The 24,157-nt window shown below is 48.9% G+C and overlaps 3 protein-coding genes across 5 annotated transcripts; 2 read left to right on the forward strand and 1 right to left on the reverse strand.

Annotated features, from left to right (window-relative positions):
- Nucleotides 1–237: 237 nt before the first annotated feature.
- On the forward strand, nt 238–2,506 carry SEPHS2 (selenophosphate synthetase 2). The gene has a single exon (XM_025853870.2). It carries the CDS (start codon nt 406–408, stop codon nt 1,747–1,749), a length of 1,344 nt encoding a protein of 447 aa, XP_025709655.1. The 5' UTR covers nt 238–405; the 3' UTR covers nt 1,750–2,506.
- A 5,104-nt stretch (nt 2,507–7,610) lies between these two features.
- Nucleotides 7,611–13,511, forward strand: DCTPP1 (dCTP pyrophosphatase 1). Of its 2 annotated transcripts, none has more exons than XM_073888090.1 (3): nt 7,611–8,069; nt 11,391–11,501; nt 13,016–13,511. In XM_073888090.1, the coding sequence occupies exons 1-3, from the start codon at nt 7,984–7,986 to the stop codon at nt 13,314–13,316; spliced, it is 498 nt and encodes a 165-aa protein (XP_073744191.1). In that variant the 5' UTR covers nt 7,611–7,983; the 3' UTR covers nt 13,317–13,511. The 2 variants fall into 2 exon arrangements, with proteins under 2 accessions (XP_073744191.1, XP_025709670.1); XM_025853885.2 differs by lacking the exon at nt 7,611–8,069 and adding an exon at nt 10,472–10,632.
- Nucleotides 13,512–13,664: 153 nt separating this feature from the next.
- Nucleotides 13,665–24,080, reverse strand: ZNF771 (zinc finger protein 771). 2 transcript variants are annotated; one of them, XM_073888084.1, is made up of 3 exons: nt 23,737–24,080; nt 22,933–23,080; nt 13,665–16,502 (listed from the first exon to the last, which is right to left on the reverse strand). In XM_073888084.1, the coding sequence occupies exons 2-3, from the start codon at nt 23,071–23,073 to the stop codon at nt 15,690–15,692; spliced, it is 954 nt and encodes a 317-aa protein (XP_073744185.1). In that variant the 5' UTR covers nt 23,074–23,080; nt 23,737–24,080; the 3' UTR covers nt 13,665–15,689. The 2 variants fall into 2 exon arrangements, with proteins under 2 accessions (XP_073744185.1, XP_025709668.2); XM_025853883.2 differs by lacking the exon at nt 23,737–24,080 and adding an exon at nt 23,437–23,567.
- Nucleotides 24,081–24,157: the final 77 nt, after the last annotated feature.

The raw sequence follows: 24,157 nt of genomic DNA on the forward strand, positions 1-24,157 counted from the left end.
TGGTAAACTGCCTCTAGGGGTGCAAAGTTCCGCCAGCCACTCCCTAGAGATCGTTTAAATTACAACTAGGGGAGAGAGCCGTAGCACTCGCGGGTAACCTCGCCGGGAACAATTTCGCAAGCTGCTGGTTGATTTGCAATTTATCTTTTAGACGAAAGGAAGCCCGCCTCTCGGTAGCGAAGTCGTCATTGGATGGCACGGCTGTCAATCACTAGGACTATAAGTAGGGGAGGCCGGCGGCTCCTCCCTCAGGAAGGCCAGGAGCGCGCGGTGTGCAGTGAGTCCGGGGGCGTGAGTGGCGCCGGGGAGAATCTCTGCGGTAATATCTGTTAGTCCGTAGTAACTGGAGTAGAAAATAGAAGGGAGCTCGCCTCTCCTCTTTTCCCTCCCTGCCTGGCAGGCGCGATGGCGGAAGCCGCGGTGACGGTCGCCGGCGGAGAGGTGGTGGCGGCGGCGGAAGGCTCGGGCTCCGCGGGCTTCTCTCTGGGCCGGGGCTTCTCGAGCTACCGGCCCTTCGAGCCCCAGGCGCTGGGCCTCAGCCCGAGCTGGCGGCTGACCGGCTTCTCCGGCATGAAGGGCTGAGGCTGCAAGGTCCCCCAGGAGACGCTGCTCAAACTCCTGGCGGGACTGACGCGACCAGACGTGCGGCCCCCGCTGGGCCTGGGCCTGGTCGGAGGCCATGAAGAGGCGGCCCAGGAAGGCGGCCTACCGGCCGGGGCCGAACCCAACCCCACCTTTCCAGCCCTGGGCATTGGGATGGACTCCTGCGTCATACCCCTGAGGCACGGGGGTCTGTCACTGGTGCAGACTACGGACTTCTTTTACCCCTTGGTGGAAGATCCCTACATGATGGGGCGCATAGCGTGTGCCAACGTGCTGAGTGACCTCTACGCCATGGGCATTACTGAATGTGACAACATGTTGATGTTACTCAGCGTCAGCCAGAGTATGACTGAGGAGGAGCGAGAAAAGATAACACCACTCATGATCAAGGGCTTTCGTGATGCTGCTGAGGAAGGAGGGACTGCAGTGACTGGTGGACAAACGGTGGTAAACCCTTGGATTATCGTCGGTGGGGTTGCCACTGTGGTATGTCAGCCAAATGAATTCATCATGCCCGACAGTGCAGTTGTTGGGGATGTGCTCGTGTTAACCAAACCCTTAGGAACCCAAGTTGCTGTCAATGCCCACCAATGGCTGGATAATCCGGAGAGATGGAATAAAATAAATATGGTGGTTTCCAGAGAAGAAGTAGAGCTGGCTTATCAGGAAGCCATGTTCAACATGGCTACCCTAAACAGAACTGCTGCTGGATTAATGCACACGTTTAATGCACACGCAGCCACGGATATCACAGGCTTTGGCATCCTAGGACACTCTCAGAACCTTGCAAAACAACAAAGAAACGAGGTGTCCTTTGTCATTCATAATCTGCCAATTATTGCCAAGATGGCTGCCATCAGCAAGGCCAGTGGGCGCTTTGGGCTCCTTCAAGGAACCTCAGCAGAAACTTCTGGGGGATTACTGATTTGTCTGCCAAGAGAACAGGCAGCTCGCTTTTGTTCTGAAATCAAATCTTCCAAGTATGGAGAGGGTCACCAAGCATGGATCGTCGGTATTGTGGAAAAGGGAAACCGGACAGCCCGGATCATTGACAAGCCTCGAGTTATTGAGGTCCTACCTCGTGGGGCCACTGCTACCGCTCTTGCTCCTGACAATTCCAGTGCCTCCTCTGAGCCTAGTTCGTGAGATGGAATAGCAGAAGTTGTTTGGACCTTAGAGCCTCTGTACACGATCATTAACGATTCTCAGAACTTTATTTTAAGAAGAAATTTCCAAAGAAGGTTGCCTGCATAGTAGTTCCAGCGGCCTTTTCGAGGTGATTTGAATCAGCCCATCCCAAGCTGCACATTCCAAGGCCAGAAGTAATATTTTGGACTTCGGGGGGAGGTTTGTTCATCTCGTATGTGTAAAAGGAGCAGAAAAACCTCTTTCCAAGAGGTTACTTCTTTCCAAGAGCAAGATGAGGCTATTCTGGTTTGAGGGATTTTTTTCTTGGCACTGGGTTGTCTGCACAGGGAGTGAGGTTATTTATTAGATTACATACACACCAAAAAAAGGTAAATTGCAAAATGATTTAGATCAGAAGCAAATAAGATTGGACCAATACTGTTGGTAAATCTAAATTGTTAAGAGAGATCTTACATGCATTGTCAAATTCTTTATTAGATTTTTCTGAAGTACTGGCTCTTTCCTGCTCTGGACAAGAATTGAGCAGCTTGTCCAATGACTGGGAAAGGAGGACCTGCAACCATCTGATTTGGTCTCTGTTAATGACGTCTCTCTCTCTAAACCCCTTTAAGGACTGGGAGAGGCAGAACAAGCCCCAGAGCCCAAACCTTGGTGGTCATTAAGATATTCAATCTTGTGCTGAAAATTCCTGGTGATTTAATCAATAAAGAGTAATTTCTAGTGAAATAAATAAAAAGGACTTTGTGGGAAAATTCTTCTGGCTAATGTTTGGATTCTTGGAATTCTGAATCTTTTACAGTCATAAAATGAACCAATTGATACATTTAGAGTCTGGCAAGTGGAGAGTGAAGAATGTTTTCCCAGATTCTGGACTAGAGGATTTAACACCTAGATTTAGGTTTGCACCTTCCCCCTGTGTTGACAGCAGAGGACTCAAAACGGGCATAAACCCCAAGGACTAGCAGGTGGGAGAGGAAATAGCAAAAGAAAGGGGTCAACACTTCTTGGAAGATTGAAAGTAGGTGAAAGAAGGGTAACTGACTTAGCAGAATAGAGGAAGCCAAAGTAAATGCCTTCAGAGTTGGAGAATACTAACGGGAAGCAAGGCGATGTGCTCTGGAGGTACTAAGGGGTCAAGGGTGGGGATAAAGACAGATACTATTTGAAAGCTTCTATACAATAGGGTAATTATAATTAGATCTTTGAAGTTCACAAATCTCTTCCCGATGTCACATAGCCAGATGACTGCCTCTCACCTCTGTAGGTAAAGGGAGGTTTACTTTCTGGAAAATGAATTTTAAAAATACTGCAAAGTTGGGGACATCACAGTAAAGGACAGGGGGCCTGACCAAAAACAAGAATAAAGGCTGAAAGAGATTGCCCCAGCCCCCTTCCTCCCCTTAACTATTTTTTTTATTTTTAAAAAAATTTTTGAAGATTTTATTTATTTATTTGACAGAGAGAGACATAGCGGGAGAGGGAACACAAGCAGGGGGAGTGGGAGAGGGAGAAGCAGGCTTCCCGCAGAGCAGGGAGCCCAATGTGGGACTCGATCCCAGGACCCTGGGATCATGACCTGAGCCGAAGGCAGACGCTTAATGACGGAGCCACCCAGGCGCCCCCTCCCCTTAACTATTAAAAAACACAGTCCAGAAGGCTTGTACCGCCTTTGCTCCTCTGGAGAAAAAGAAAGTGCCCAGGAAAAAGACCTATAAACATTTAGGGAGCCCCTAGTGAAAATCCCTGTACCAGGAAGCCTCCCAGTTGAAAAGTTTCAAGCACATTCTTTTCAATGCCTCATTCTTAAATATAAGCGGTCAAGGATCACCAGACATTTGAGGTAAGCCTCTAACTTGAAAAGAAGTCAAAGAAACAAAAAACCAAGTAAAGAGACAAAACAGGGAGCAGAAGAAAAAAAAAAGAGGTAAAGAAGATAAAAGAGTTCATAAAAAGGTAATGAGAACAAAGCATTTAGAATATAAAATATAGCTAAAGTTTTTTAAATTCATTAGAATACTTAGAAGATGAAATTTATCAGAAAGTAGAACAACAAAAAGATGCACAATAGAAGAAAAAAATGTATGGAAATTAGAGGTAAGCCTGGAGGTGCAACATCTAGGAGGAATTCCAAAAAGAGGTAATAAAGTAAACGGAAGAAAAAAAATACATGAAATGATACAAGAAAGTTTTCTAAAATTTAAAAAGTTGTAAATACCACACATTTCTTGACTTCCCAGCATAGTGAATGAAAAATGACCTACACTAATTTTATTAAATTTTAAAATAACCAGCAATAAAGGGAAGTGTTTTATGTATATTAAGTCATTTGAACTGCCAACAACCCCATTTTGCAAATCAGGAAGCTGAGGTGCAAAGAGATTAAGAAATCCGATGTTGCACAGGCTAACAGGCAGTGTGAGTCCAGAGTCCATTATTAATTTTTTTTTTAGATTTTATTTTTAAGTAATCTCTACACCCAATGTGGGGCTCAAACTTACAATGGCAAGATCAAGAGTTGCATGCTCCACTGACTGAGCCAGCCAGATACCTCCAGAGTCCGTACTTCTAATCATTATGCTCTCCTCAAACCTTCTGGGGGGGAGGGGAAGAGCATGTAGAAAGGTCTGGCAATCAGAATGGTATCAGACTTCTCAACAGAGAATTGGAAGCTAAAAGACAATGAAGTAACGCCTTCAAAATCCTGAGGATAAATTATTTTCTCTGTGTAATTCTATACCTAGCCACATTTTACAAACAAGCACATTCCAAGGCCAGAAGTAAAAGTAAAAAAAAAAAGATATTTTTAGACATGCAAAGTATCAAAGTGGTTTCATCCCATGCATCTCAAGAAACTACAGGAAGATGTGCTCTAGGAAAATAAGGGGGCAAACTGGGAAAGAGGAAAACATGGGGTTCAGGAAACCCAAGCCAGCACAGGAGAAGGTGAAGGGAGGTTTCACGATAACAGCTCTACAGCGGGCCTAGAGAGCGAGCAGCCTGGAACAGGCACATCACTCAGGAAGAGGAGCCCAAAGCCTCCCAGGAAAAGGAAAATGGACCTGTTTGAGTACTGATACATTTGATTTTGTGAAAAATTATCTTGGAAGGTTAATGGAAGATGTAAAAAGAATTAGTGATAATTATATAGAAAACTAGCAAATGAAAAAAAATGAGGCAGTTATCAACTCCAACAAAAAATAAAACCTTGTGTGACAAATGAAATGTAATCATATATAGTATTCAGCAATGAACATTTACATAGTTGTAATGTAAATACTATCTAACTACAACAATCATTTAAAAAAAAATTCAACCAGTTTTTCTCCTACTCAAAGCTCTTAAATCACTTTCCATACAATCCCTGCTACATATCTCCAACCTCATTTCATGGCACTCGGCTTCCCTCTCTCACTAAACTCTAGCCCATTAGCCTTCCTGTGGAGCTCCAAACAAATCGAGGTCCTTTGTATTTGCAGTTCCCTCTGTCTGGAGCCTCACCTCAGGCTCTCTACCTGGCAGGCTCGCCCTCAATCCTGTCTCAGCTCAAATTAAACCTCATAAAAACCTTCTCTGACATCAGCCCATACCTACCGACTCCCCAACTCATCACCTCATTTATGGGCTTCATAGCTCTAACCCTAATCTATAATTATCTTGAGGATGTGTTAGTTTACCTTCTAAGTGTCCCTTTCTGCTAGTATGTAAGCTCCAAGATGGCAGGAGATGTTCTGTATCCCCAGTACCTAGAACACTGTCTGATCCATAGTTAGTGCTCAGAATATATTGAATAAATGAGTGAGTGAGTAGGGTAAACGCTGGGGACCCTAGCACCTTCTTTGTCCACACTTTCCTTGCTCTTGGTGTCTCCTAGTGGTGGAGGCTGGTATCACCAATCTCTTAAGACAAGGCTTTGAAGAAGAAATTCAGGCCTTGGTTCTGTTTGTCCACATACACAGCTCTCTAACTGGTTGGAGTGGGCAGTACAAAAGGGGAGGAAAATGATGGGATGCGTCCTCTTAGTTAACCTAGAAAAGGTTAGGGGTTGAGAGCAAGATAGGCATCCATCTTTTCCTTGGGGAGGAGCTGGGCAGCAAAAGAGAGGCAGCAGGTGGTGGAGGGGACACGGCCTTGGGTAGAAATCAGAACAGAATCACAAATAGAGGAAAGGAAGGTGATGGAAGAAAAGAGAAAGAAAAGGAAAAGGAAGCAAAATGCAGAAAAGAAAAAGGAGAGGAAGTTGAAGATAGAGGAAGAGAAAGAAGATGAAAAGACAGGACGGAAGAACAGAAGAAAAGGCAGTAGCAAGGTAAGCTCAGCTAATACCAAAAATATTGAGCTGCCTCTTTTACCCCCTTGTGGGGGTAGGGAGATTTCTTTCACTTGCTGAGGAGCATTGGGGGGTACTGGTGAGCTTCAGCATTCACCTTTCTGGGTGATCTCAGAGAAGTCTCTGGGCCTCAGTTTCTTCATCTGTAAAATAGGCACAGCCATACCCACCTACAGCAGGGAAGTCATGGAGAGGATCCCATGAGACATGGTCCTATAAATTAGTATTTATTAGATCTAATCAAGTACCAGGCCCTGGAGAAACAAAAGCCTGACATTGCTTCTGTTCTCCAGGAGACTCAGTCTAAAAGGAGATCTAGAACAGGGACACCCATCACCCCAAAGTCAAGATGAAGAATGGTAAGTGACATATGGATTAGAGTGGATTAAGTGCTATAGGTGGTCAAATTATTTCCTTTTTGGAGGAAGTTTAGGAAGGCTTCCCAGAGGAGGTGGCTTTGAAGCAGGGCTCTGCAGAATGAGTAGAATTTAGGTTTGGATATGCAGAGAAGGGAAAATGGGCATTCCAGATATGAGCAAAATTAGGGAGAGTGGGGATCATCTGGCTGGATTTAAGCATGGGTGTAGGGGAATAAGTCTGGATACATAGATTGGGGAAGGACTTCTCTCTCTCTCTCTCTCTCTCTTTTTAAAGTAAGCTCTACACCCAATATGGGGCTTGAACTCATAACCCTGAGATCAGGAGTCACATGCTCTACTGACTAAGCCAGCCAGGTGCCCTAGGAAGGGCTTCTAAAGGTGTTGGGGACTCCCTGGCCTGAATGGGCTAGCCTGGAGATTTCTCAAAACCTCTGTCATGACTCCCCCTGAAAAACTCAATAAGAACAAATACTTTTAGTTATAGTAGCATCATTTCTGCCATCCCTCAGGTCAAAACCAACAAGGTCAATGGCTCTACCTCCAATAAGAACAGCATTGTGATACAAACAAAATACACATTGTCCCGGCCTTCCCAGCACACACATGAAGGGTCCTTGGAGGCTGCCTAGGCCAGAGCCCCATTACATAGATAGGGAAATCATGGCTCAGAGAAAAGAAACAATCTTCCCAAGGGCATTGGTGCTTGGGTTCCCAATCATCTGACTCTTAGTTTGCCATCATCCTCTATTGTCTCTAGGATCTTAGCAGTCCAGGTTCCCTACCCCAACACCACCCACCCAGCTTATGGGTCTCTGCTACTTTGTTCTCCAATCGTTGCCACCTCTTCCACTCCAGTGTTTTCCAAAAGCCATACTGGGATCAGTTGCACACGGTTGGGCACAGTGGTGAAGGCAGCCAAACTCTTGCATAACAGAAGGACAGTGTGTGCATGTTTGCTTGTCCCAGCTTGCCCATCCTGTCATTAAATATTTATTAGCCTACACTGGGAAAACACCTTTGGTCAGAAAGACTAGGGCACCCAGTCCCTAAAGGGATAGGCTCGTAAAGGCCAATCACAAATGTGAACCAAAAGCCAAGACCAAGCACACTGAGGCCCTGACTAAAGCAGGGAGGTCGGGTTGCTAAGATGTGTCTGAGGAGAATGGAGAAAAGCGAATGGATGTGGGGCTGAGGGTACAGAGTCTGGATGAAGGGTCCAGATCATGGGGCCAATTACATGTTCAGGTCTGTTCCCTCTCCTGCATGAGGGCCTTCCCCACCCCTCCAACCCTGTGCTGTGCTGGAGCTGGGTTTGCTTGGTCTTCCAAGGACAATGCAATGGAGCAAAGAACTGGGATGTTCTGCAGGATGCTTGGCAAAAGCCTTACAAGCTCAGTCAGGAGCTCCTAGAAGGAAGGCAGAGGCAGTCCCACAAAGAGTGTCTCCTCCTTCCTGTCAATCACCAAGGACCATCTGACCTGTGAGCTCTAGAAGTCCTGGTCCCTGACTCTTCAAAAATCTGAGATGCAGACGACTCCTGAGAAAGCCGTGTTTTACATTCCAGTAAAAGACTTTGGATTCTTGTCTGGAGAAGCTTCGCAAACCTTGGGGTAGGTGCTATGGAAGGTACTTTCAGTTCCCAGATACATAGGCAGCTCAATGTTCTGAACTTCAGACCTGTATGTCCACCTGCCTACTGGACGTCATCTAGATGTTCTAGAGCCATCTTAGACTCAACAGGCCCCGAACTGAATTCATTATCTTCCTTTCCACCCCAACTTCTGTGTCCTCTTTTCAGCAAATGACAAAATTATCCATCCATTCACCCAAGCCAGAAACCCAGGAGTTACCCAGGACTCCCTCTTTTCTCCCAAATCCCATATCCAACTTCCACGTTGCCTAATCCTGCAGCAACTTCTGTGCTCTCTTCTTACCCTGCAGCTCAGCAGCATCCAAATCAGATGTCCCCTTGTTTTGGAACACTTTCCTCCTCAGCCTCTGTAACACCACACTCTCGATTTTCCTGTTATTTCACCTGTCTCTTCTCTTTTGCTCAACTGCTAAATGTTGGAGTACCCCAAATCTTAGTCTTGTCTATCTAGATTCCTGTAGTAGTCATTCTTCTCCAAGTCTATGACTTTAAGTACTGTCTAATGACTGAGACTACCAAATGTGAATCTGTAGCCCTGATCTCTCTTCTAAACCTTAGTCTCATAAATCCACTGAATCGATATGTAGCTTCAATTAGCTTTGTTCTAAACCAAACTCCTGATGCCATGTATGCTCAATCCTGCACCTCACTTTCCTCATCCCCGTATGAGTCATCACCATCCACCATGTTGCTCAACATTCAAAACCTGTAAGCCATACTTCACTCTATCCTTCCTCCCATACCTCTAATTCAAAATCAACAAAGCCTCTAGATCTAACTCCAAAAATACCTCCCCAATACATCCACTTCTCTCCATCTTCACTCACCATCAATCTGGCCCAGAGTCAACATCATCTTTTCCTTGGGCAATTGCAGTAACTCATTTCCCTGCTTCTACCCTTACCCTCATTCTTAACATGGCAGCCAGAGGGTTCATAAATACAAAATATGATCATATAACTTCCCTGCCAAAGCCCTCCAAAGGGTTTCCATAATACTTAAAATCTAAAATAAAACAAAATATAAAATAAAATCCATGGTTGATCAATCTGATCTTGCCTCTTGTCACTTCCCTAATACCACAACCAACTACTCTCCCCCTTCCTCACCGTATTCCTTGCCACACTGGAATTCTTTCTGTCTTTAGAACATGCCAAGACTTTCTTGCTTTAAGCACTGGTGATCCCTCTACCTAGGGCTCTATTCCCCTTGATTTTTGCTCAGATTAAATGTCACTTTCTCAAAGACAAGTAACAGAAAACGCAACTAAAAGTGGTTTAACCAATAAAGGGATTTATTTTTTTATATAACCAGAGTCTTAAATTAGGACCTTTCTGGGAAATAAGTGTACCAACAATGTTACCAAGGATCCAGGTCCTTTCTATCTTCCTCGCTGCCCATCAGTTTGTGGGCTAGCCCTCCACACGAAGATTTCTTCACATACTAACATCTAAAGGTAGAAACATCCTGGGATTTTTTTAACAAAAGAACTGAGAATCTTTCCCAGAAGTCTCCAACAGACTTCTCAACTTCTCATTGTCAAGAACTAGGCCATATACTCACCCATAAACTGATCAGGCCAGGGCAATGGGGCCGCATGATCAATCAAGTAGAGGAGGGTGAACACCAGAATAAAATCACGGTTGTGCAAGAATGCAGGAGGGGAAAAGGCAGTTGAGCTGGTAACCAACAATGCTTACCCCATCTTCCCTGGATCATGCAATCTAACATTGCCCCCACTTTTCACAGTGTTTAAATAATTTTTTTTTCCATTGTATTTATTATCATTTGAGGCAATATAGGGTAGGGTTAAAAAACGGACTCTGAAACCAAATTGCCTAGAACTGAAACCTGGCTACCACCTTATCAGCTGTTGAGTTAAATTACTCAATCTCTCTGTTTCCTTACCTGTAAAATGGTGATGACGATATTACCTACCTCACAGGGTTGGTGTGAGGATTAAATATGTAAAATGCTTAGAACGGTTACCCTAGTTCCTATATCCTGGAGACATTCTTGTATCCTTATAATAAATTTCCCTTTCTCGCTTAAACCCTCCATTTCTGGGGTTTTCCACGGAGCGCCCCACCCCCTTCCCCGCTCCGTCATTTCTCTTTGGCGCCATCTGGCGCCCACAAGAGAAGGGACGCGCCTGCACCCTCCTCGCCCTCTGTCCATTGTCTCTTCGCGGTCGAATCTGGTCTCTATACCTTTAAGATGCTATCGGCCAAGACTGAAGAATCCAAGGCCGCGGGGTAAAGGGCGGGCTTCAGTAAAGTCCACAGAAGTAATTGGTCTTTCCTGCGGCTCCGCCCCGAGAAGCAGTCGTGATCGCCTGTGATTGGTCAGGGTCCTTGGAGGCGGGTTCCGAGCTTGGCGCGGTGTTGTTCCGTGCATCCAGGCTGCTGCGTGGTGGGTGGCATGTATCGGGCGAATGGGGACGCGCGTGGGGACACGGGGGGAGACGGCACTGCTGCTGCCGGCCCCTTCAGCTTCAGCCCGGAGCCCACGCTCGAGGACATGTAAGCCGTCCCTGCCTGGCCTGGGGAGGTCGCCCCCTTTCTCCCTCCTACTGGGGAGGGTCCTCCACGTGGTCTGGAAGAAGGCTAAGCAGCTATGCTGGTGTCCCAGCTCGGCTGGCTGATCGCGGGCGAGTCATCTCACCTCCTTATCTGCAAAATGGGCTTAGTGATGCCCACCAAAGGCAGGGGAAATGGTGACGCCCGTTGAGTAATATCAGAACCAGCCCTGGGGAAATTGGGCTGCCACTTCCGATGCTGCTTCTGCCTGGCCCCTGCCCTCCAGGAGTGGGTGGTAGGACGGGGCAAATGCAGTGCTGAGAGGTGGGTGATATTATTTTTGCTGGAGGAAATCAAGGAGGAAATCAATCTTGCAAATGCAAGAGGAAATCTTAGGGGGAAGTGTCCCTGGAGCTGCCCTTTTCTAAAATCGGTAGGATTTCGATATGCAGAGAGAGGACTCTTCCTCAGGTGGAAGAAACTGCAGAAGCAGCAGCAAGAGGTGGAATAATGGAAAAGAGGGTATTGTTAGTTTTCCATAGAGTTGAGGGTCTGTGTAGGGCGCACCCACTTTATAGACGAGGAGTCCAAGTCCCAAAGAGAAGAAATGATTTGCTTAAGGCCATCCAAGGAATTCGTTGCCCAACCCCTGATACTTATGCCCCCATTGCATATCACTGAGATGCCCGCCTGGGCTCTGTGTCTTCTCTTGGGTTCTCTAACCCTGGAACCAGGACTTCCACCCTTTTCTTCTATTCCAGCCGCCGCCTCCATGCGGAGTTTGCTGCTGAACGAGACTGGGGCCAGTTCCACCGGCCTCGGAACCTCCTGCTGGCCTTGGTGGGGGAAGTCGGGGAGTTGGCGGAGCTCTTGTGAGTAGATGAAGTCGTCTTGGAACAGTCTGTGTTATGGGGGAGGGGAACATTGATCTGATCATTAACTACCCATGCTGGGCTCTGTACCTGGGGATTGAAAGGACTCACCTGTCCCTGCCCTCTTGGGGGTGGAAAGGAGGGTGTTCTTTAGAAGACCTACCTCCCAGTGGCATTCCAGCCGTGAGGATCATTTGCAAAGGTAGTGAAGTGGGAAAGGGCAAGTTAAATTCAGGGAGATCCTGAGACTCCTTCAGGGTAAGCTTTTCGAGGGAGAGCAAGGATTTTGTATCTGTTTTGTTGTCTGCCGTGTCCCACGTGCCTGGTGCACCAAAGGCAGTGGTATCTACAGAGTGAGTGATGGGGCTGTGGAATAGAAGGGTGGCAATATGAACCCAGAGTGACAGAGCTGGAGTTAGGAAGTGATGGACTTTGGACAGAAGACCTGACCAGATTAGAGTGGTAGAAAGATCCCTTTCTGCAGGGTGGATTGGGTTACCAAGAGAATTGGGGCAGGGGAGACCTATGAGGAGGCTGATACAGATCAGGCAAGAGGTGGTAAGGCAGGCCTAAACCAGGGCAGTCACTTTGGGGATGGAGAAATGAGAGCACAGAGATAAGTGTGAGGGCAAGCCATTCATTCATTCCAGATATATGAGCATCAGCTATGTGCTAGGGCTCCTAGAATGAACAAGTTAGGTTCCTGAGGCTCCTGGCTGGCCCGGTCAGTGGAGCATGCAACTCTTGATCCCAGGGTTGTGAGTTCAAGCCCCTCATTGGGTGTAGAGATGACTTAAAAATAATCTTTGGGGGAAAAAAAACCACGGTTCTTGCCTTCACAGTACAAGGAGAATAACAATGAACTAATTTTATTTTATTTTTTTAAAAGATTTTATTTATTTGACAGAGAGAGACACAGCGAGAGAGGGAACACGAGCAGGGGGAGTGGGAGAGGGAGAAGCAGGCTTCCCGCAGAGCAGGGAGCCCGATGCGGGGCTCGATCCCAGGACCCTAGGATCATGACCCGAGCCGAAGGCAGATGCTTAACGACTGAGCCACCCAGGCGCCCAAAATCCAGGAGTTTGGATTTTATTCCAAGTACAGTTGGGGAACTTTAGCAGCGGAGGGACAAGATGTAATTTGTGGGTTTAAAAGATGGTACTGGGCAAGAGTAGAAGGTGAGTTAGCAAGCTTTCCCAGTGGTCCAGGTCTGGGGATTAGTCTGGAGTCGCAGTGGCTGGGGCTGGTGAGAGGTGGAATTGGGTCTTAACGAGTGAAATGTTCTCTTGGCCAGTCCTTGGCTCAGGTTGGGACACAGAGGTCTGGATGAATCATCTGCTGGGGTCTCTTCCCCACCCTGACTCTGCCTGGGGCCCAGGTGGGTTGAGTTGTCCTTGAAGGAACTTCCTAAGAGCTGGAAGTGCGTTGTTGCAAGGACTGGGGGGCTCCTAAGAGAGGCGGAGCCCATCGTATTAGCTAGCATCTGTGTTTGTGCCTGTGTGTTCTGCCCCCAGTCAGTGGAAGCCTGATGAGGAGCCTGGCCCCCAAGCCTGGTCCCCCAGGGAACGGGCAGCCCTTCAAGAGGAGCTTAGTGACGTCCTCATCTACCTGGTAGCGTTAGCAGCCCGCTGCCATGTGGATCTGCCCCAAGCGGTGCTCTCCAAGATGGACCTCAACCGCCGGCGCTACCCAGCACATCTGTCCCGTGGCTCTGCCCTCAAGTATACAGATTTGCCCCATGGGGCCACCTCTGAAGACCAAGCTGTGGGGCCTGCAGACCTTGACTGTGAGTCCACAGGCCAGGCCTCAACCTAGAAACATGGGCACAGGACTTGCAACTCAGCATGGCATCTGAGAAGCAGAGAGTGGCCTGGCCATGGAACTTTGTTCTAGTCTTTTCCTAACAGATCAGGGGCCTGGGGGCCCTACTTCATAAGGTCTGCGGCCCAAGAACCTCCAGAAGACAGCCTCCTGGTATTTTTCACTCTCAATAAAAGTTCTGGCTAGCAACTTCTAGATTCTTCCTGGAGTGACTGGGGAGGCTCTATCTTAGCAGGTACTGGAGCAGGGCACCAGGGATGCCTCTGAGCCCAGCTGCCATGTTTCTCTAGTATACCTCCCACCTACAGGGCAGAGAGAGTGGGTTTCTAGCAAGATCCCTGTTTGATGTCATGCAATTCCCTTAGCCCTTCTGGGCCTCTAAAGGGGACTGGAGGCTATATTGTAGTGTTGGTTAAGGGCCCAGATTCTGGAGCCAGGCTATCTGGGTTCAAATGCCATCTTTGATAATTACGAGCTGGATGACGTTCATTAAATTACTTAGTCTTTCTGCACCTTGGTTTCCTCATCTAAAATTAAAATAATGGTATCTACCTTATAGGGTTGTAAGGTTTAAGTCGTTTTTAAGGAGAGTGCTTAGGACAGTGCCTGGCATATAGGAGGGACTTTCTAAGTTTGCAGTTATCTGTTTGCTTTTTCAACTCAAAACTTTCAGGGCCCCAGAGCAGGGAATGTCAACAGTTAAGAGGGTCCTGGGCCTAAAACCCACCTTTATCGATCAGGACCCCAACCCTGTGAGAGCCTAATGCTCCTCTCCCTGGGCCCTCCTCACAAATTAGGGTCAAGTGTCTGATAGGGAGAACAGAGAGACTCCTCTCATCTTGGAGAGGGCCTCTTACCTCCTCCCCTATCCTCCCAAGGCCAATTTCCACTTGCACCTCTAGTGTTGGGTGCGTATGATTTACCCCTTGTGTGACCTCAGGCACATCACTTCCCTTTAGGGGATAACCATGGCCTACCTCCCTCAGTGTGCAGTAATGCCGGAAAAAACCCTCCAAACTACTTTTGCTGCCCCTCTGAGCCTAAAGAGGCATTCCTTTTTACTGGTCTCATTCCTTTTACTAATGACCTCACTCCCTTTTAACCAGTGACCTCTTACTTGCCAGGTAAAACAAAATGCGGATTAAAACTGCTTCAGCTTTGTATTCCCAGACCCACCTTTCCTCTCCCTACTACTGACAGCAGGAACCTTATCCTTACTGGTCTCTTATCGTATGTCCTCTCCATGATGAGTTACCTCCCTTCTCTTCTATATAACCAACTTCTCTTCCTTTCGGTCAGCTCTGCCACCAGCATATATAAAGCATCATCAGGTTTCTTCCCTACTGACCAAACAAACCCAACAAACCTCCAGCCATTTCCCTCTTGCTTTTCACAGCCAAGCCTCTTAAAATGGGTTGTCTACACCCATCCACTCGGCTTCCTCATTCTATTTATACTCTCGCCCACTCAAGGATGGCTTTCACCCCCACTCCTCCTGTCACCACTTTCCCTGAGCTACAGATACAGCATCTAACAGAGTGACCACTCCCTCCATGAAACACTTTCCTTTAGATTTCCCAGACAGGACGCTGTTTTCTTTCCAGCTCTGGCTGTCCTTTCACAGACTTTCCTTGGGTACCCTCTTCTAGAAGAGGCATCATGCACTCCAGACCTGCTATCCCCAAGCTGTTATTTCCAGTCACCTGACTCCTCTGCGTTTACCTCACACTCAACGTGTCCAGACTGGGGTGTAACAATTGCCACCACTTCAGTTCCTGTCCTGCTCCTCATCCTGTGCCCTCCTGACACCGAACGCTGGCATCCAAGTTAAGAAATGAAGTCAGCCCATCTCTCCTAGAAGGAAATTCATGCCTGCTCGCCGAACAATGCAGCGGCTGCTTGACCAGAATATGCTCTATTTGTGGACCCTTCCAGACCTTAAGTTATGAGGACTCCCCACACACATAAAAAGCCAGTTCAGGGAACCCCTTTGGGCCTATTGCCCCACTTGGCTCCATAACTCATTCAAGTCACTTAAGCCTGGATAAGACACCAACTTTCCTCCTTCCCCCCGCCTCACTCACAGGCACAGGTGGGGCGAGGATATAATACTTTATTCACTAACACGGGTCAAGGGGTTGTAGTGAGCGGGGAGTGGGCACTGTTTCCAGGGTTCCCAGTAAGGGGATTCTCCCTGCCTCCCAGTTCCAAGGCAGCCAGGCCTGCCATCCCACCCTTTCCCAGCCCCTGGTGGTGAGCCAGGGAGGTCCTGGTTAATGCGGCCCCAGGTCTAGGGTCCCAGCGTGTCCGCCCCCACTCCTCCCACAAGCCGGACGCTCGCAACCCCGCGGCGACAAGAACGGTGGCTCAGCTGCCCTCGCACTCTGGGCAGCGCTCGGTGGCAGTGGCGGCCGTGGCGCCAGGCGGTAGCTTGAAGTCCCGGCCGCAGCCGGCGCAGATATAGAGCCGGCGCCTCATGTGCGCGCGACGGTGGCGGATGAAGTGCGAACTGAGACGGAAGCGCCGGCCGCACTCCGCGCACGGGTAGGGCCGCTCGCCCGTGTGCGTGCGCGCATGCTCCGCCAGGTTGGAGCGGTGGCCGAAGCGGCGGCCGCACACGGCGCAGCGGTGCGGCTTCTCGCCCGTGTGTACGCGCCGGTGCTTGGCCAGCGCCGAGCTCTGCGCGAAGCGCGTTCCGCAGTCGGCGCATGCGTACGGCCTCTCGCCCGTGTGCGTGCGTCGGTGACGCGCCAGGCACGAGCTGCCGCCGAAGGCGCGTCCGCAGTCCGGGCACGCGTACGGCTTCTCGCCCGTGTGCACGCGCAGGTGCTGGGCGTAGTTGGAGCTCTGCGCGAAGCGGCGGCCGCAGTGCGCGCATGCGTACGGCTTCTCGCCCGTGTGGCGCCGCCGGTGCTGCCGCAGGTTCGAGGCGGCCGAGAAGCGCTTGTCGCACTCGGGGCACTCGTAGGGCCTCTCGCCCGTGTGCGTGCGGCCGTGTTTGGTCAGCGCCGACTTCTGCGAGAAGCGCCGGCCGCACTCGGTGCACGCGAAGGGCCGCTCGCCCGTGTGCGTGCGTGCGTGCTTGGCCAGCGTGGAGCGGCGCGCGAAGGCGCGGCCGCAGTCCGGGCACGCGTGTGGGCGCGCCGGGTCGGCCGACGGCGCTGGCGCCTCGCTCGGGACCTGCGGGGAGAGGGGGAGGGGGGACACGTCAGCCCTGACAGCCGGGCGCGGGAGCCGGAAGCCGGGGTGTCCGCAAGCTGCAGCCTCTCAGTTACCCGTTGTGAAATAGAAAAAGCGGCGGTGCCAGCCTCGGGGCGGTTGTGCGCTTTAAATGAGATAGTATGTTAACGCATGTATCACAAGGCCTAGTGTCATTCTAGCAGTTCGTTAATTCGACATATTTATTGAGCGCGTACAATGTGCCGGACTCTGCTTAGGCACTGGGGATTCAACATTAAATTAAAAAAAAAAAAAAACTGCTTCAGGAAAAATGGATAGAGTGCTGGTATTGGGGCAGGGAGTGGCGTGCTGCACATTTAAATAGGATTGCTAAGAAACCTTACTGATAGAACGTGAGCAAAGACTTAAAGGAGGTGACAGAGCAGGCTACAGACGGACCAGCAAGGCCCTGCGGGGAGTTTGCCTGTTGAGTTCCAGGAATGGCATGAAAAAGTGCCTAAGGCAGAATGCTTGAGGGACAGAGTGATGGATGGGGTGGTCTTGGAGGGGATCTCCTAGCTTAGGGCCAAGTAATATGAACGAGATGGGGAGCCAATAGAGATGTCAGATGGGTTTGGAGCAGGGATCTGAACAGATCAGACTCGTTTTAAAAGTCACCCTCGGGTTGCTGGAGTTGAGAACAGAAAGGAGGGGAGAGGGCGAAGAGAAGTGGCTCAGACCCAGGTGACAGGTGGAAAGTGAAGGTGGTCTGCTTCTGGATATATTTTGCAGTTTGAGACAACAGACTGGATAATAGATTGGATACATAGTGTAATGAAAGGAGTCAAAATGACTCCAAGGATTTTGAGTTTGGCCACTGCAAAGGTGGAGTGGCCGTCTGCAGAGATGAGGGCAGTAGGAGAAGCAAGGTGGTAGGTGAAATTTGTTTTGGAGCATATTTGCAGTTCTCCTGGACACATCTGGAGCTGAAAGAGGCCTATGCTTGGAGATGTTAATTGGGAAGCTGTCAGCCTATCAATGTTTTTTAAAGCTGAGTCCGGATGAGATCACCCCAGGAATGGGCAGAGAGAACCTGAGGCAACCAGATGGGCAGCCAGCAAAGAAGACTGAGCAGGAGCAGTTAATGAGGGAGGAGATCCAGGAGGGCATGGTGTCTTAGAAGCCAGGCCGGGACCGAGTCCAGAGTCTTTAATAAACTTTTCAGAGCAAGCACCTATCATTTTTTAAGTTGTGAAGAAAGCAAGGCCTGAAATGGAAAATTTTGAAAATGAGCTGGTTTGAGCCTCTAGAGATAAAATCCAGAAAAGAAAAATGCTTTGTAAGAGGCAGGAGAAGAGAAAACATTTTGTACTAACAGCAGAGTGAAGAGGAATACTGGGGGCACGTTGCTCTCTTCTTAGAAAAGAGAATGCTCATCCTAGCAAAAGTGATATATTGAACACCTACCGTGAACCAGACAGGCACATTAATTCAAGACCAAATGAAATAACTGGCACATATTAAGGACAAGAAAGTGTTAGCTTCTCCCCACATTCAATCTCCACAAAGTAGTTATTACTATTCTCATTTTATAGATAAGGAAACTGTTAAGAGAGGGGAGTGACAAGGAATAGTAAGGCTCTTTTATTTCTGAAGTTGCAAGGAGGGCAACTTCAAGTCCTTCAAGATCTTTTATAAAAAGGCAGCTTTTTGGTAACCAACTCAAACTGGAAAACAAGGCAGTTTGGGAAATTAGTGACCAGCCATGGGAACTCTGGTTTAAACAGTATTTATAGCGATAACAGTGATAACATTACAGTGTAAGGCTTTGACAATGCTATTTTATGTACATTATCGTATTAAAGCTTCGTGTCACCCCCTTGAATCAGGGTGTTATCTTTTGATAGTTGGGAAAACAGAGGCTCGTTGAGATTACATTCACAAAGCCAGGAGGAGTCGGGACTGAGCACTCACCCTTTCCCAGTAGGCTACACTTACTTCCCCACACTAGAATAGCCAAGATGTGACAGAGGCTGGACTCCAAGTCCCTGGTGCTCTCCAAGGGGGATTCAAGGTTAAAATACAACTTGATACTTTAAATCAAGAAACTCCCCACAGCAGGTTTGGCACAGTCTGAATTCAACATAATACTTTGCAATCTCGCCCTGGTTTTGACATCTATTGGCTTTATTTCAACACATCAGCCATTGTGGAGAGAATTTTTCTCATTATGTTTACATTTTTCTGGCCCATTTTTCTTTGGCACCCTTCTGTAAGATGACTTGGATAAGCCTGAGGGCTTCCTCGTGCTGGGTTCACTGACTTATGAGAAAGGAATCCTTCACATGAGTAGCCTTAGTATCTCCAGCTTCAGGACAAGGGGCCTTGGATGCCCCAGGAAGAATATATATATATATATATATATATATTTTTTTTTTTTTAGTAATCTCAACGTGAGGCTCAAACACGTGACCCTCAAATACATGAGATCAAGAGTCGCATGTTCTACCAACTGAGCCAGGGTCCAGTTCATTAAGACCCCAGGCAAGTCACTCCCTTCTCCTGCCTCAGTGTCCCAAGGAAGGCAAGGTAGGCTAGGTGAGATCAAAATTTCCCAACGTGAAGCATGCACACCACAAGATGCAAGAGGACTGTAGGTGTTATGTAGGAAAACTATCTTATTATAATCATTATGTATTTATTTTTACGGACATTAGAAAAACAGTAGATCACATGAAACCCACAATTCCATCAATATTGTGTAGATGAAGGCAGGTTTATTTAGCAAAATGGTGTGAATCTATCTGAAGAAAAGCAGTAAATAAATGAGCACAACAGATGGGCAATATACATGTCACTGAAGCTTGGCAAATACCAGGCTAGGAGATCATTAAAGGCCCTTCTACGTCTTAAATCTACAGCTAGTAGACTTAAATATTAGAACGGTATTTGTACTATAACAAGAGGTACTATGAGTATACAATCAATGTGATATCATAATAGGAAAATCCAAGTATTTGAAGTTTGTGATTTTGTCTTCCTGCTTAGGTTTTTGTTTTTGTTTTAAATCAGGGCAAACATGTCTGTTCCCCCTAGCCATTACTTTCCTAAATTAAGAACAACAGCTACCAAAAAAAAAAAAGAACAACAGCTACCATTCATTGAGGATTCACTATGTGCCGGGAACTGTGCTAAGTGCTTTTCACCCATGTTCTCGTTTTAAACTCTCACAACCCTTTCTTTTAGGTACTATCTGCTCCATTTTTGAACAAGGAAATAAGACTCAGCAGTAAAGTGATTACCCAAGGCCCTACAGCTCATCAATGGCAGAGCCGGGGTTGGAACTGAGAGTCTGTCCTTGTCCAAAATACGCATTCTCTTAGCCATGATGCAATTCTCTGTCATTGACAAGTTGGGAGATCACCTACACAGCTTGTCTCCCTCCCCTAGGCTCTTTTAGCAGTCAGAATCTCCCCTTTTTGGTACAAAGTATAAAATAACAACCCTATTCTCTTGCTCCTAGCTACAGGAATTGTGATCCACAGATCAGCAACAACAGCATCACTAGGAACTTGCTAGAAATGCAGAATCTCAAGGCTGACCCCAGACCTGCAGAATCAAAATCTTCTTTTAACAAGATCACCAGGTGATTTGTATGCATGTTAAAGTGAAGAAACCTGATCTAGAAGAGACACGAGCTACTCCTGGAGAAAGCAGGTGGAAAAGGTGAAGAGGGCTTTACAGGCTGAAAGACCACACGGGCAAAGTCTTAGAGATGAGAAAGGGTTGGGTGTGTTTGAAGTCAGGGCATGGGATGGGTACTGAGTGATTAGAGATAAGCCAAGATGTGAGGTCAGATGGTGAGTAGCTTTGAATGCTAGGCTTAGGAGCTGAGACTTTATCCTGAAGGAAACAGGAAACCACTCAAGGGTTTAAGCAAAGAGAGACAGAATTGGATATGTATAGAGCCCTCTGAGAAAATCTTTTCTACTCATTAAAGATAGACTAGATTTTGACAGGCAGTGAGAGGATACTCCAGCCCATATGCGCGTAATTCAGGCCTATTCTGGGCAACGACTGGCCACGGGACTGGGTGATAGCAAGGAGTCACAGAATGTCAGCACTGGAAAGAGCTTTCAAGATCACCATTTTTAGAAACTGAGTCTCAGGGAGACCACACAGCAAATTAATGAGCTATGCTGTGGGCACAGTGCTAAATGTTCATAGGGTGTCTGTGTGCAATCCTCAATTCCAACCTCCTCCCCCAGACCCAGTAACCCAGATGATACTTCTCAGGCTGGCATTCGAGGACCTTAACTTTCATTACCCCTCTCTACCGATGAAAAAGCCGAGGCCAAGCTGGTAAATGGTAGAATTAGGATTTGAACCAATGCTTTTCACTGCTACATGATACCATTTAGAGTCTAGCCCTACATACCCTTGATGACTAGACATGCCCGCTCTCCACCTCCTCATCCTTACCTCCAGCCAGTCCAATCGGGGTTCCCAAATATCCCCTTCTCTCCATCTTTTCTCCACTGCTGTCACAACCTTAGAGCAGGCTATCAGCCTTCCCTGGCCTGGTCTCCCCATAGCAGCCAGTGATTCTTCTAAATAGAAAATCTAGTCATGTCCCTCCTCCAATTTGAGGCTCTAAATTCCTATGCTGGCTTCCAATGCCATTTTACTCTCTGGCTACCCCGACTTCTCTGGCCTCATCTCCTCTGAGCCTCTGCGTTTGCTATTCCTCCTCCTGGGATGCCCTTTCTCCTCCATTTGCCAGATCACCACTGTGTCTTCAAGCACCAAGTCAAAAGTCACCTCCATGAAGCTTTCCCCATTGCCTTGAGTTGTCTGCCCTCAGTCCTCTGTCTAGGCCTCCAGGTTGGTTTCCCTGTTCACTCCCAGCCCCGGGGTTCAGGCCAGAAAGTTCTTCGATAAAAAGGAGTTGAAAAATCTCCAGAAGGATGTCCTAGTGCAAGGTCCTGAACCGTAGGGAGAAGAATGACTATCAGCAGCAAATATTTACATAGTGTTTATTATGCACCAGACACAGTTCTAACTCTTTTCAGTACTAACTCATTTAGTCCTCACAACCTTAAGAAGTAGATGCTGTTATGATTTCCCTTTTACAAAGAGGAAACTGAGCCACAAAGAGGTTAAGAAACTTACCCAAGGTCACACAGCTGGAAGGTGATAGAGTTGGAAGTCCACCTAAGCTCTGGAGTCTGGGTTCTTTTGTTTTTTAAGATTTTTTTTTTTTAAGTACTTTGGGGCTCAAACCCACAACCACAAGATCAAGAGTCGCATGCTCTACCGACTGAGCCAGCCACGCGCCCCTGGAGTCTTACAGGCCAAAGGTGGAGATCAGGGGATCCACAGAGCCAGAAGAGGCAGGCTGTGCTAGGATGACAGACCAAGGAGGCCTGAGGAAAACGGAACTAAACAGTTATTTTGGCTAGAACCGGTTGCCAAAGCAGCCAGCCCCCTCCCCCTAGAGCCCAACACACCCACTAGGGGGCAGCAGAACTGTCTTTCCCAGAGAACTGGCCCCTTGCAGGAAGAAATCAGAGGGAGCCTGGGCCCAGAAACCCCGCCCAACAGAAGTCCTCCAGATAGGACTCAGGGCTCCTCTGGCTGGGGGTGAGAGTCCTAAAAGGTTCTGGGAAGTGGAAACATACCTGGTGGCACTTAGGATCTCCCACTGGGAAATCTAACTCCTATTCAGATCTCCTTAAAAGTCCTCTCTTTAAACCTTCAAAACCCTCAGGATAAAACCCAGAGGAGAGGTCCCACCCAGCCTGCCAACCACCTTACTCTCATTCACGCTATAGCATGGCTGAACCACCTGCCTTCACTTCTCCCAGTGCCCCACCCACCTCCCTAAGCAATGAATCGGGCCGTTCCTTCTAAATCTCAGATCCCCACTGGTCTCAGCTAAGTCATCCCTTTACTAACTTTAAGGCCTTGGGTCAGTCACCAAACTGTCCAGTTTCCTGGGCCTGTTTCCTCACCTGTAAAATGGAAGAAATACTACCTCCGTTCCAGATTTGCAGGACTTAGAACAGTGTCTGGTGCATAGCAAATGCTACTCAGAGTCAGCTGTCGCTGTTGCCTACCTAACCACCCCTCCCCCCACCCCGAAGAGTGCAGTTCCCAGCTCTGGGCTTCCATGCCTCCTGTGCCTGCACCCATCACACGGGACTGTAGCAGCGTGGTTACTTGTCAGTCCAATCCCGCTAGACATCAAGCTCCATGGGGAACCAAAGACAGCTGGCGCAGTAGGTTAACATCTGTACGATGGCAGTAGGGCAGAAGGATGGGCCACCAACCCTGAGATTCTACGTCTAAGACTCAGAGGAAAGTAGGGGCCGGATCGCTGGTTTGTCTGAGGAAGGCTGGACCTGACCAGATTTAAGGGTAACCAAGCCCCCTGGTGTGGGACACGTACCTCCTTGTTGTCCATGGGGATCTTGAGTTTCACCACCTCATACTTCTCCTCACCCTCATCTTCCTCACCCTTCACCAGCAGCACCATCTCCTCTTGCATCTCTTCCTCTTCCTCCTCCTCTGTCTGCTGTTCACCAGGCATCTTGGTCCTAGGGCGAGGCGCTGGGTCAAAAGCTCCGGACTCGCACCCCCCTCCACCCCCCTCCTCCCCGCCCCATGGCCCTGACTCCAGCAAGGCGGAGGAGCCTTGGCTTCTCCCGCCCTGCACTGCCCTCTTCCCTCCACCCCAGCCCGGCCCCAGGTCCCAGGACCAGCTCCGAAGACACCCGTTCTCCGCATTCATCCCGGCATTCAAGGCCCTGAACAGTTCGAATCTCCAGCCCCAGCAAGTCGCCACCCTCCTCGCGCTGAGTCACTCCCCAGCGCCCGGGCCAGCGGTCCAGAGCTCTAGGGCACGGGCTGGGGGCGGGATCGAGGCGGAGACCCTCGGGGGCTGCGCACTCACCAGCCGCAGCTTCGGCGCTCGCACAGCCCCTGGCCAGGGCGCCGGGCGCTTGGGCACTCTGCGAGGCCGCGGCTCCGGGGGCGGGGCGGGGCGGGGCCTCGCGAACGGCCGCTCATTGGTCAGATCGCCTAACCCCGCCCCAGAGGGGGAGGGGCCCAGAGGACCCAGGCGTCCGGCCAGAACTGCCCGGGAGGGTGGCGAGCCCGGATCTGGCGCCTTCGGCTGTACCCCAACTCCCAGGGACCCCCCGGGCCGCCCCATCCCGGCATCCAAGGTCCTCGCAGACCAGCTGTAACCTACCTTCAAGGCTCGTCTCCTGTGGCCGCCTCGGAGGTCTCCGCTGCGACCAGGCGCGTCCGCTCCGCCCAAAATAGGCCACGTGCGCTCCCGCCCCGGCCTGGGCCTCTCGCTGGCGCCCCGCCTGGAGGGCGGACCCTGTTGCCTGCTCACCTCTTCCCTTCCCTCTTTTTTTCCTCTCCCATTTTTTCTCCTTTCCAGGCGTCGCCTTCCCAGTCTCTGGGATGTCTTGCCCCTTTTGAATACGTACTTCCCAAATCAACAGCCACCCAAGCTACCGCTGCCACTTCCTGTGTGGTGTGCCTACAATGCTCCAGCATTATGCTAAGCATTTTACACACCTGATCTTTGATCCGCACAAGGATGGGTCCATTTTACGGATGAGCTAATTGAACTTGAGGGAGATAAAACTGATTTGCCTATG

Source organism: Callorhinus ursinus, unplaced genomic scaffold, assembly GCF_003265705.2.
Source record: "Callorhinus ursinus isolate GAN/ISIS: 27379988/994484 unplaced genomic scaffold, GSC_fseal_2.0 scaffold87, whole genome shotgun sequence".
Classification (NCBI taxonomy): Eukaryota; Metazoa; Chordata; class Mammalia; order Carnivora; family Otariidae; genus Callorhinus; species Callorhinus ursinus.

Coding starts and splice junctions, on each gene's coding strand:
- DCTPP1 (XM_025853885.2), top strand. CDS start 10,532: ATGTATCGGGCGAATGGGGACGCGCGTGGGGACACGGGGGGAGACGGC. Junction 10,633..11,390: donor GAGCCCACGCTCGAGGACAT/GTAAGCCGTCCC, acceptor CTTCTATTCCAG/CCGCCGCCTCCATGCGGAGT. Junction 11,502..13,015: donor GGGGAGTTGGCGGAGCTCTT/GTGAGTAGATGA, acceptor TTCTGCCCCCAG/TCAGTGGAAGCCTGATGAGG.
- ZNF771 (XM_025853883.2), bottom strand. CDS start 23,552: ATGAGCGGCCGTTCGCGAGGCCCCGCCCCGCCCCGCCCCCGGAGCCGC. Junction 23,081..23,436: donor GAGCGCCGAAGCTGCGGCTG/GTGAGTGCGCAG, acceptor GCCTCGCCCTAG/GACCAAGATGCCTGGTGAAC. Junction 16,503..22,932: donor TCCCCATGGACAACAAGGAG/GTACGTGTCCCA, acceptor CTCTCCCCGCAG/GTCCCGAGCGAGGCGCCAGC.